At 35.8% G+C, this 13,460-nt stretch overlaps 1 protein-coding gene across 2 annotated transcripts in view; it reads right to left on the bottom strand.

Annotated features, from left to right (window-relative positions):
* The window catches only part of LOC148154413 (myelin-oligodendrocyte glycoprotein-like), a 34,964-nt gene that overhangs the window by 3,718 nt on the left and 17,786 nt on the right, over nucleotides 1–13,460 (bottom strand). Inside the window, exon 1 of one of the 2 annotated variants that reach the window (XM_088015662.1) lies at nucleotides 4,958–5,242. The exons of the other annotated variant lie outside the window; for it this stretch is intronic. Within the exon in view, the coding sequence (XP_087871788.1) occupies nucleotides 4,958–5,030 (73 nt within the window). The 5' untranslated portion in view covers nucleotides 5,031–5,242. Of the gene's footprint in view, nucleotides 1–4,957; nucleotides 5,243–13,460 lie in introns of those variants that run through there. 2 annotated transcript variants of the gene reach the window in all.

The following is a 13,460-nucleotide window of genomic DNA, read 5'->3' as shown; positions in this document are numbered from 1 at the left end:
TAATACATTTCTAACTTCCTCGTTGGTCTTTACATCACTTCCTGCTCACTAAGAGCATGAGCTGCTGTCACACAGAAATATTCCACTTTCTTCCAAACTGGTTCCTGCATCACATTCAGCTTTAAACAGACTGAATGTCAACACCAGCTGGACCGAGTGGATCAATAAATCTTTTATTTTATTGATCGCTCCAAGCAGGTTACAGTAAATCCACATTTACACACATGTGCAGATCAGTTGCCAATTTTGGGTCAAGTTGATTCATTTTGAGTTAATCAACTGGAATCGATCATGAAACCTTCAGACTGAAGGATACTCGGCCTGAGCTACAGTCACCCAGCTGGTTTCCATGGTAACAGGGTCTGACTGATGCTGATGGTTGTTCTACTTAAACTAGCTCTACTTTTACAGGTCAGGGCAGTTTTAGCTGTTCTATCAGCCTCTGCTCATTAAATCCTCTAAAGTTAATATTGTGATTCAGAAAATATAGTTTTATTTTTTCCTTTCCTGTAATTTAGGCTTCATGGCAAATAATGTATCCTTCACTCAAAGACAGTTTAGATTAATATTGTATTTAATGATACTGTTCATTCTACACAAGCATCATTTGAAACTTTCATATTATGAAATTTATCCACTTATTTCCAACTTTACTGTCACCTCAGTGGATGCAGACATGAGTCTTTATTTCACTCTGACTGAGGAGGAGCTTTATATCAACTTGTATTCAAAAAGGAAATTATAAGCTAAACTTCAGCTTTACATTATTTTGGTCCAGTAAAATCAAAGCTCTGATAAATTATTTACAACAATGTTTTAGGCAAATAAATAGTCTGAAACTACAGAGGGTTGCAAAAGTATTCACACCCCTGATCGTTTCCATATTCTGCCACATTACAAACATAAATATGTTTCAGTGGAATTTAATGTGAAAGATCAACTCAGATGGTGAAGAAGAAAAACTTACAGATGAATCAAAACATTTTTACAAATGGAAAACTGAAAAGTGCGGTGTGCAAAAGCATTCAGACCCCTCGTCTCTGGGAGCAACCAGTTGCCTTCAGATTAACCAGAGTCCAGCTGTGTGTAATCTAATCTAATCTAATCTAATCTGATCTAATCTCATTAAATCCAGCTGCTCTGTGACGCCTCAGATTGAGGAGTAAACAGAACTAACTCTGCACATCACTCTGAACACACCATCCCCACAGTCTCATATGGTGGTGGCAGCATCATGCTGTGGGGTTCATGTCACACCCTTAAAAATAACTTAAAAACTCATAAATATTTTAGCTTTTGTGCAACTTTATTAAACAAATCCACGGTTCAAGCACACAGCATGTGTAGTTTTCTCTCTTTTTCCGTAAAAACATCACAGGTCATGAACTTTTCAATTCCCATCATGCATTGTGTCGTTCTTAAAGGGGTATTATCATGACAGAAATCTATGAAATAAAAAAATAAACTAATGTGAGCACATATTTAGCCATAAACCAAATTGTTCTAACTAAATACTGAATCAAATAAATACTTGCCAGTATGATCAATATAGCTGTTAATCAATATCATGTTTTTAACATATGTTCAGGCTCTACATTCAGCAGGAACAGGAAGTTGGTCAGAGTTGATGAAGATGGAACCAAATCCAGACAGAAAACCTGCTGGACTCTGAAAGACTCTGAGCTTCAGCTTCCAGCAGGACTGTGAGGATTTGGGTTTTCTGTGTTTATTATGGTTTCTGTGTTCAGTTGAGTCTCCATGTTGTCCTGTCCTGGTGTCTTGTTGTGACTCAGGAATCTTCTCTAAATACTTTGAACAAATATGAACCAGGAGCTGCATTTTTGATCTAAATAGTTTTATCTTGTATTTTAAACAGCAGCACTAAAATCTGATGAATCGACTGAATTTACTGAATGTTTTGTTTGCTGTTGTCATGCACGGCTCTAAGAAATGTAAGGGATGTAAATATTCTAAGATAGAAAAATGATCCATTACATATTTGTGGGTTTCAAAGTAAAGAAAAAATCTAACTTTGTCCTCATGAGAGTTTATGTTTTGGTTTGATTTATAATCTAATGTGTCTCCAGTTTTTAGAAATAAAAACATAACTGCAAATTCCCACATGAGGCTCGTTATAAAACAAGATGAATAAAACAAACTAAATCATTTTAGCACTTTTTTGTTCAGGTTTGGGGAAAAATCATCTTTTAATTTCAGCCAGATATGTCAGTACTGATGTGACTGCATGACTGCTACTGGATTTAATCTGGATATAAATCCAAATACTGATGCAAAAATAATGTTAAGAGAGATGGTCCTTCCTAAAAATATAAATAAAATCTCCACCATTGTGATGCCTGTAAAAGATTTTCACCTCCTGGACGTTTAACTTTTATTGTCTTTACAAACTACATGACCAACAAAATTAGCCTTTTTGGCTAATAATTATAAAAGCATTTTAATGCCAAGTGCAAACTGATTTCTACTAAATAATTAAAAATAATTAAAATAATAGTGACTGTATAAACTTTAACCCCTTTAAACTGGCTGACCTAATTCAACACAGGTCCAGTCAGGTGGTTCTGGTCGACTCACAATGAATGGATGGAGATCAGTGAGTGTCTCTACTAGACAGCTGGTTCTGGTTCTGTAAGGTCCATTCACTGGTCCATCAGTATTCATGGCGAGGGGGGGGGGGTGACTGGAAGGAGGATAGATATCTACATAATGTCGTCATTATGTAGAAATTAGTTTTTACTTTGATTTTAAATGTTTTATTTTTTTAATAAAATGGTACAACAGCGATTGGTGTGAATACTTTCTATAATTTCTATACCCCTTATTATTCATAAGGGGTCTGAATGAGGCTGAACTGTTTAAACGCTCAGATCTAAATCCAGCTGAGAACCTGAAGGAAACTGATGTTCCAGATGTTCTTCCTCCAGACTGACTGACTGTCAGATGCTTTACAGTTTTTAGTCTGCAGGTAAAAACTGATCCTTAAAACCTGCAGAGGAGCCTGGTTTTCCTAAAGCAGAAGATCAGACTGTGAAAGGCTCTATAACAGGGTGTCAAACGTACGGCCTGCAGCCAGGTGTTCTGACCATCTGCCACACCTGTAAATCCAGCAAACCTTAAGGTAACGTGTTATGTTACGTCACATACTGCTTACTCAGCAGATTTCTCATAAATCCGTCATACCTGTAGAAGTTTCATTTTGTGTGTTTTGTTTCTCAGACGTTTACGGTAAATGTTATCTAATTAAGCTGCTATGTTAATCAAACATATTAACATAAATGACTTTTGCTGTTTCTAATATTGTTACCAAACTGTAAACAAGACATTCGTCCCGTTTAGCGTCATTATTACTACAAACACTGTTTGACTGCAAATTTGGTCGGGATATTTTGTCCCTATAGCTAATCTACCTTTTTAATATTTTAATACTTCTTTAGAAAACTGCAGGAATATGTCCTAAAAAAGCTGATGAATAGCTGGATGCTGACCGAAGCTGTTGGGCAACAAGCAGAACAACATCTTTCTGGACTCTGCCTGGAAATAACTGGATTTTTCTTATTTACCGTAAACTTCTGAGAAATAAAACACACAAAATGAAACTTCTACAGGTATGATGGATTTATAAGAAACGTAACATCGATGTGAGCATTACCAGGAGGTATGACAGACAGACAGACAGAACACCAGAACCGACCCGCCGAACGATTTAGTCCAGCTAGGGGGCTAAATGGATTATCATGATTCATGAAAAAAACATATCCATCCATTTTCTAATACTCTAGTCCCTTAGTGGGGTCGGGAGGTATAAAATTATCTGGCTTCACCAAATGAAGCCAGATAATTTGTTCAAATTACTTCCCAGATGTGAAAATTTGATTTAAAATCATTTCTTAGTTTTTATATGTTTGATGTACTTTGTGATGCAGGACAGTGTTAATAAGTTACAAAAACTATGAATAAATATTTTGCTACATTCCACAATCACTGAGATCAGTTCTTATGCATAATGCACTTAAATAAATGCTTAACTGAGTAAAAGTATTGTTGAAATTGCAGATATTTTTCTTAAAAACTGAGTTTATTCATAATATATTTTGTAAAAGTAAAATTAATTTAATATAAAAATCCACTTTTATTGGTTCTATTTAATCTTGCAATGAGTTTACTTGTGTGGCCCCCTGCAGATCAGATTAAGCTGCATGAGGCCCCTAAACCAACATGAGTCTGAGGCCCCTGCAGCTGGAATCAGATTAATCTATGAACTATTTACTAACTGATTTCTGAAGGAAATTTATTGAACTGCATTTTATTTAGGAGTGTATGAATAAATGGGACAAAATGCAGAAGTGAGAATTTGTTAAAATGTTGAAAACCATGAAACCTTTATCTTCTGGATCATAGAATAATGTAATAATTAGTATTTATTGTTCATTCTTCAACAAAATGTAGATGAAATACTTTGAAGTTTGTGGCTTAATGTGAGAGTGAAGATGTTAAAGGGGTGTGAATACTTTTGCAAGGCATAATGAGCATGGTAGAGTGTCTGTGATGCTGTGGGCCTTTCTGTCTAATAACCCAGGTAATAATGTTCTAGTGTCCCATCATGTCTTCTAGAATCTGCCAGAAAATTAATTTAAATCAAAAATCAAAACACAAAGAGATTATTGTGAACAGCAGCAGCTCCAGCCTCAATGCAGGAAAATCACCTGGTTAACCCAGTTAGACCAGTAGAACTAAACTGGGTTAGTCATTTCTGGGAAACTGAAACGGCTCTACAACAAAGTCACGTGGTTTTGGTCACGTGATGCTATAAAAAAACCCCAATCTAAAACAGAACGACGAACAGAGTTAAAACCAGCATTAAACTAGAGTTTATATCAGAGGTTAATCAGATAAACATTATTTATCATTTATTCTTCATATCTGAGGTAAAACTCACCAGCAGAACCAAAGTGGATGAAGATCAGGAAGAGCAGAACGAGGAGAGGAGACGCAGCAGGTCCAGTCGCCATTCTTCGTCTTCCAGTTCCACCAGTTTGAGTTAAATATAGTTTAATTCTAGGATAAAATAATTTAACCTTCAAAAATAAACCCTGTTAGATCATGTTGGCCACTAAACATGTAAGAAAATTCAGCTTAGAGGAAACGAAGCGTCGATGTGACTTCGACTGAACGGTTGGTGAAGGAGGAGGAGCTTAGAGGAGGAGTGGAAAGAGAAACTATTCTAAAATGCCTGATCTCATCTGATCTGATCTGGAGGGAACACTCCAGTCAGCTGACTTTAGACGCCGGGGAGTGACGACGAGGAGGCGGCTTTCGATTAAGTGCTAACTGGCATTTGCTAAATTAATCCAGAGGTGGTTTTGGCATAATCCGGGTTGTGAGTGGATCAGATGGCAAGTAGTAGTGGGGGAAATAGGGAGGACGAGAGTATGGATACAGGGTGGTCTATGGTAGAAAACAGAAGAGCGGGAGGGGGAGAGATAAGGCGAAAAAAGAGATAAACACTGGGAAAAGATCTCTTGAGGATGAGGAAGAAACAGCTGAAATAAGGAAGAAAGTTATGATGGAAGAGTTTAAAGTTATATTAAAATTTAAAACTGGACATGATTTGTTTGGAATAAGTCCCATTAGTCTGTCGAACGGACTTAAAAAAGTTATTGGAGAAGTAGAGCTAGCTAAAGTATTAAGCAATGGAGGTCTGCTCATTATTTGCAAAAATGCCGAACAAAAGAATAAAGCTCTTAAACTACAGATGGTGTGTAGAAAGGAGGTGCTGGAAAGAAAGGTTGTTGGGGAAGAGAAAGGAGCAAAAGGAGTAATTTCAGGAATTCCTGTAGGAGAAAATCTAGAGGAGCTGAAGAAATTAATTAAAGGAGGGGAGGTCACAGACATCAAACGGCTACAGGCTTTCAGGAATGGAGAAAGAGCGGACAGTACATCTGTACTACTGGTCTTCAAAGATAGAGTTCTGCCTAATAAGGTAATGGTTGGCTACATAAGTTTCAATGTAAGGCAATATATTCCAGCACCACTCAGGTGCTTTAAATGCCAAAGGTATGGACATATTGCGAATGTCTGTAAAGGGAAACAGAGATGTGGGAGATGTGGAGGCGAACATCCATATGGTGAGTGTGGAAATAACCCTGTGAAATGCTGTAACTGTGGAGGAAATCATACTGCAGCATATGCAGGTTGCAATGTAAGGAAAGAAGCAGCTGAAGTTCAAAGAATTAAAACTGAAAGTAACTTATGCTGAAGCAGTGAAACAGGTGAAAAAAAATGATAGCGCTCCAAAATTAAGCTATGAAAAGAAGACAGTGGAAGACAATCATCAGGGTAATATCACGATAGAAAAATTGATTCCCTTTCTTGCATACATCATTAATTGCTCAGAGCAAGCAAAAAATAAAACAGAAAAAATTAAAATCATAGTAAAAGCAGCTACTAAATTTTTTAAGGTCAAAGATGTATCCTGGGAAAAAATTCATGATGAACTCAGAGTGAAGGAGCATCTGAACTGGAGGCGTCTCAAACTGTCACATAATTTTAATACTACAATGGAACGCTCGCAGTCTAATATCGAATGGTCAGGAACTTAAAGGATTCATTAATAACCTGCACCCAAAACCAGATATAATATGCATTCAAGAAACATGGCTCAAACCATCCTTACAGTTTAGTATTCAGGGTTATTCAGACGTACGTAAAGACAGATCAAATGGCAGTGGAGGAGGTTGTGCTATATTTGTTAAGACCGACATAAAATTTATTCAAATACAAATAACATCAGATTTAGAAATTACTGCTGTTGAAGTTTGGACAAATAATGGAAATATTAAAATAATAAACTTTTATAATCCTTGTAAAATATTAGAAAAATTAAAACTTGAAACAATCATAGGAAACTGGAGAGGGAAAATAATTTGGTGTGGGGATTTTAATGCACATAGTACTTTATGGGGAGACCAGGATGATTATAATGGAGGAATTGTAGAAGAGTTAATTGAAGAAAAAGAATTGGTCATTTTAAATAATGGAGAAGGCACTCGGGTGGACTTGGTAAGGGGTAAAGAATCTGCTATTGATCTGACCTTGGTCTCTCAATCTATTGCTGGTTTATGTAGCTGGGAAGTATTTAAAGAAAACACAATAGGGAGCGATCATTATCCGATTTTTGTTAATATAGGTTTAAATGTAAAGCAAGACCAGATAAAACTTGAGGGGAGGTGGAAATTTGAGAAAGCAGATTGGGATAAATTTGAAATTATGAGTGAGGTTAGCCTGGAAGATGTGGATATAAATAAACCAATACATGAGTTAAATTCAGAAATTAGCAAGTGTATAATAAATTCAGCCAAATCATGTATTCCTAGAAGTAGTGGTAATAGAAAAAAGAAGATAGTTCCATGGTGGACACCAGAATGTTCAATAGTAATTAAACAGAGAAATAAGGCTTTTAAGATACTTAAGAAAATAATATGTTTCCAAAACCTAACGGATTATAAAAGAAAACAGGCAGAAGTCAGGAAAACTATAAGAAAAGCTAAAAGGGATTATTGGAGGAAATATTGTGAATCTTTGGGGAAAAATACTGCACTAGACAGGGTTTGGAATACTATTAAAAAAATGTCTGGGAATTCCAAAAAGTATTTTTTTCCAATAATAAAAGATAATGGAAATAGTATTGTAGATAATAAAAATAAGGCTGAGGTATTAGCAAAAATATTTGCAAAGGTACGTAGTACAGAGAATCTAGATAACAAAGAAAAATTAGGACGTGAAACTACTAAACAGCGAAATATTGAATTAATTCAAAATGATGAAGAATATGATAATTTTATTAATGTGAAATTTTCCTTGTTTGAGTTGAATAGAGCACTGAGGAATTCTAATAAATCAACGCCTGGAAATGATCAAATTACTTATAATATGTTAAGTAAACTTAGTGATGTGAGTAAAGAAGTAATTCTAAATTTGTATAATAAAGTTTGGGAAGGAGGTATATTACCTGATAAATGGAAAGAAGCCATCATCATTCCTATTTGCAAACCAGGGAAAGACCCAAATGCAGCTGAAAGTTACAGACCAATAGCTCTAACATCATGTCTGGGTAAAATTATGGAGAAAATGATAAATAACAGGTTAATTTATTTCTTAGAATCTAAGGAAAAGGTTAAAAACTATCAATTTGGCTTTAGGAAAGGCAAAAGTACAATTGATCCAGCTTTGTGTCTGGAACATGAAATTAGGCGAGCCCAGATTAATAAAGAGAGTGTGATAGCAATCTTCTTAGACGTGGAAAAGGCTTATGACATGCTGTGGAAAGAAGGGCTGTTGATTAAATTAAAACAATTAGGTATAAAGGGAAAAATTTATAGGTGGATTAAAAATTTCTTAACTGGGAGAAATATTAGAGTTAAAGTAGGAGGGGAAATAAGTTCAGAATATCAAGTTGAAAATGGGACTCCCCAAGGCAGTATTATTAGCCCTATGCTATTTATTATAATGATTAATGATATGTTTAATAGTATAGATAAATCCTTTGGTGTTTCATTATTTGCAGATGATGGCATCATTTGGAAGAGGGGGAAAAACACAGAATTTATAAACAGGAAAGTACAGGAAGCATTAAACAAGGTGGAAGCTTGGGCTTTAGACTGGGGATTTAGATTCTCCATATCCAAATCTAAATTTGTTGTTTTTACAAATAGAAGAATGAATACCAATATGGATCTTAAATTATATGGGAATATTATAGAGAGGAAAGAGCAAATTAAATATTTGGGTATGTGGTTTGATAAAAAACTCACATGGAAAATACATATAGATAAAATAGTGGAAAAAAGTAAAAGAATTTTAAATATTATGAGATGTTTGAGAGGCAGAGAATGGGGAGCAGATAGGAAAGCACTAAAGACCGTTTACATCGGACTAATTAGGTCAGTGTTTGACTATGGTTGCATGTTATATAACTCGGCGTCAAGTAGTTTACTGACGAAGATAGATAAAATACAATATCAGGCGTTAAGACTTTGCTGCGGAGCAATGAAAACTACTCCAGTGTCAGCTCTACAGGTTGAGATGGGTGAGATGCCATTAGAGCTCAGGAGGGAACAATTAGCCTTAACCTATTGGGCAAATATTAAAGGACATAGTGAAGCCCATCCTCCACATATGACATTACAACCTTGTCAAGAAAAAGAAAAGAAACAAATTAAAAGTTTTGGATGGATAATTTTAAATAAAGTAAATGATATTGGAATAGATCAATTTCTAATTAGTCCTGTGGTTAGTACTTCTGTCATTCCGTTATGGGTTTATCGACAGGCTGAAGTTGATTTAAAATTATTGGAAAAGGGAAAAGAATTAAGAAAGGATGAAGTGGAAAATTATATTAAAAAAGAATATTCAGAATTTATTCAAATATATACAGATGCTTCGAAAATGGTAAATAGTCAAGTAGGTATTTCATTTATTGTTCCAGACTTAAACTTTATGAAAAACAAACGGATAAATAATAAACTGACAGTGTATACAGGTGAACTAATGGCAATTTTAATGGCTTTAGAATGGGTTGAGGAAATGGAAAATAGAAAGTTTTTAATTTGCTCAGATTCTAGTAGCGCATTAATTAGTATCCAAGAGGTAAAGTCAGAATCAAGGCAAGACATTATATTGGATATAATTCACTTAATTTCCAGGATTATAAATCAGGGCTCGCAGGTGAAATTTGTTTGGATTCCTGCCCACATTGGCGTGGTAGGTAATGAACTGGCTGATAGTTTCGCTAAGAGTGCATCAAGAAAGGAAATTGTTGATTTAAGTATTAAGATAAGTAAAAGTGAGATAAAAAATATTGTAAAGGAATACATCAAGGGGAAATGGCAAGAACAGTGGGATAAAGGAGAGAAAGCGAGATTTTATTATAGTATCCAAAAAAAAGTGGGGGAAGATAGAAAAGGTAACAGAAGGAAAAGAGAAGAAGATATTATATCAAGAATCAGGTTTGGACATACAGGATTAAATAGTACTCTTAAGTTAATTAATAAACATAATACAGGTTGTTGTAGTTATTGTGGAGAATTAGAAACAGTACAACATATTTTCTTAGAATGCAACAAATACATACGAGAAAGAGAGGTATTACTTAGAGAATTAAGTAGAAATAAAAATAAATTAGATATTAGAGAGATATTTCAGAGATCATCGGGGGACGTAGTGTTTGATAGCATCTTTAATTTTCTTAGAAGAACGGGTATTATGAGGAGGGTATGAGCCTTTGATCCATACTCCAATCTGGAAGGTGGCGGTAATGCACCTTAAAGTTGTTTGCCAACCGCCATAAAACAAAAAAAGAAGAAGAAGAAGAAAGATCTGATCTGATCTGATCTGATCTGCGCATGTTCAGGTAAATCAGCCACAACTTGGCTTCACAGCTACAGGAACAATAATAACCTCAGATCTTTGATCTACAGTCAGCTTCATCGTTCTCTACTGAACTTTGTTCTCTAGTAAAAGATAAAAGTTTTATTTTTATTCTTACCTGCTCACTAACATAAAGTCAGGAGTTCAGTCACACAGAGAGAAAGTTTCTATTTAATGATTTATTTCAGGACTGAAAGCTGTTCGGCTGTTTGAACAGGAAACACAAAGTCTGTTTGTTCTCAGTCATAAACAAAGTGACCCAGAAACAAAGAGCAGCAGCTGAACATCCTGGTTCATCCTGTCAGTCATGGCTGATGGAGCTTCATGTTCAGGTGGAGTTTTAACCCTTTAATGTCCAACATGTCAGCATTTATTCATCTGATGGGTTTTAATAAAGAACCCAGAGAACAAATAACTCTGCATTTTCATTAACACTATCCCCCGATTCAGCAATAAGTGTTTGTTTAAACTGATTCCAGATCAGACCAGATTCAACTTGTTCATTTCTGACCAAACTGGTTTCTCTGGTTTCAGATTCTCTGGAAAGTCCCAAGGAGCGGCTCCCAGTTACAAGCCCCGCCCCCACCTGGAGACCTGATGTCACTTCCTGTCTCTGTAGTCCTGCTCTCTGCATAACTCACCTTATCCAACATGTTGCTGCCTGTAATAAAGCAGCTGCTGCTCCTTCATTCAGGTTTAGTTTGAGCTGATCAGCAGAAACAACCTGATCAATAATCCAGTCTGCTGGGCTCCAACTCTGGACTCATTAACAAATAGAGACATTTTAACTCTCATTTTAAAAGATTAACTACAGTAAAACGCATAAAGACGTCTTCTATAGTTGTTCTGCTGCCCCCTGCTGCAGGAACAACTCTGTGCAGCAGGGGGCAGCACCGACCTTCCCGCTGCCGGACCCTGAAGCAGCAGATCAGCCTCTGACCCTCTGACTCTCCTTTTCCTCAGTTACAGGTGATCCATCAGGTAACTGCAGCCAATCAGAGCTTCTCTCTCTTCCTGTTCACAGCATTCTGGGTTAGTTCTGAAAATGTTTCTCTGGAGGACAAATGTTGGACCCAGAACACATGGTGCTGTTTAAATGATCAAATTGGACATGAACACATCGCTCTGTGTGAGCGCAATAACATTTCAGTTCCAACAGAGAAGCTCAGACTTCATTAGTTACTGCAGCAGATCAGAAAGGTCCAACACAGATCTCAGTAGAAGAATAAACAGACAGAAAGGTTCTGGTGTTGATGTTTTCATTTTCAGAGTCTGATGCTGATCACAGGGAAGAGACTGAAGGAGATGAGACAGGAGTGATGAAAGGACAGAAGTCAGACATCCTGATTTTTAAAAACACATTTCTGACACTGATGGGTGTTGGAGATTCTCTTTGGTTAACAGAACTTAGCCTGTGGTTGGTTTGTACTGAACCACTGTTTCACATTTAAAGCTGCTCATTAAAAGTAGCACATAGGCTAGTTATAGCCACCGATAGCAGTTTCTTGGAACAGTAAGTGTTTCTCCACCATTAGCACATTGAGTAGCATTGATTGGCAGCACTAAGCCCCTCCTCTTGGTTCTGATAGGTTGTTCTTGACCAGACGCTGTGCATTTCTTCAAACTACAATAGTAACTTGGAGGAGGAGATCCATCTTTTCACAGATTCTCTGTCTCATAACAAACTACCATGACATGGAGACGCCTCTAGAAAGCTACTCTTTCTAGAGAAATGGTTTATGATTCTAATGATCACAACAGAGTTGGCAGCTGCTCTGCTGTGAAACTAAGTAGGCACATTTACACAGCAGTCTATTTTTAATTTCTTTATTTAAAAAAATGGCTGCAAATATGTACATAATTTTTAACTGTTTCTATTTCTGTGTCTTTGTGTTTCTGCCTCCAACAATCAATGTTATTGGTAAAAATATGATACATGTTGACAAAAGGAGCTCAACTGAAACTTTCCCAGTTTTAGAGGCAGAAAGGAACGAGTCCAGGCACCCAGCAGAAATATCCTGCCCCTCAACCCCCAGTTAGTTTTGTCTACAATAAACACAAGAACAGTTTGTGAATGGTTAAAATATATAAGTCATCAGAGAGAATGGAGATTACAAAACAAGTTATTAAAAAGCAGAATTGTATTAAAGGTGTGGGTGAAGTTTTTACTTTTGACAGCCACTGAAGATTTCCCAAATGGGTGATGGTGAAACAGAAACCTCACAAAACAAAATCAGTTTTATAAGATCTTTGGAAATGCAAAACATATCAGATCCTGATTAAAATAGTATTTTTTATTAAGTTTTGTGAAAATTAAGTGTTAGAGCCATAAATAGGAAATATTTAAGTTATGTGTAAGATGGTTTGTTTGTATTTTATAAAATTTAGTTAGGACAATTGATATTTGTTTAGGCATTTTTATTGTGCAATTTAGTTTTATTTTGAAAGGCTTACTTCCTGTTGGGTTGTATATTGCCTTAAGAAAAAAGAAACTATTGTGCGGATTACTCAGACACGGAGGAAAAACAGTTTTTGACCGTGTAGACTGTGTATTTTTGGAAAGAAAGAAAAGGGACTGATTTATCGTCATTTTTGTATTTGTATTTTTTACAGATAGTTTTTTGTTAAATTCACAGTTCGCACGCGTCCTTTACTTCCAGTGTCTAAGGAATGACACAGATATTGGATCTGTTGCCATAACATTAAGTATATTTATATATTGAGGAGTGAGACTGACTGAGCTGCGACTCTCATGCAATAGGCGTCAGTCATTTATTTTAAATATTCTTAACATTTCACTCTTGCTCTTTATTTGTACCTCATTTATTTTTCTTGTGTTCTAACAAAAATCAAATGTGGACAAGTTTTTATCCAGTTTTCCACACTAGAAAGTAAGCAGAACTTATCATTCAGATGATACAACTAAACTGCATCTCTCCATGCTCAGCATCATAAATAAAAAAGTCTATGAATAAAATAAATAGAAAAACAACATTTTGTTTAACAGAAAGTAG

This window comes from Poecilia mexicana, unplaced genomic scaffold (assembly GCF_051168715.1).
Source record: "Poecilia mexicana isolate PSO_F unplaced genomic scaffold, ASM5116871v1 scaffold_18, whole genome shotgun sequence".
Classification (NCBI taxonomy): Eukaryota; Metazoa; Chordata; class Actinopteri; order Cyprinodontiformes; family Poeciliidae; genus Poecilia; species Poecilia mexicana.
Note: the sequence above shows the minus strand (reverse complement) of the source record. Positions and strands in the feature narration are given on the sequence as shown.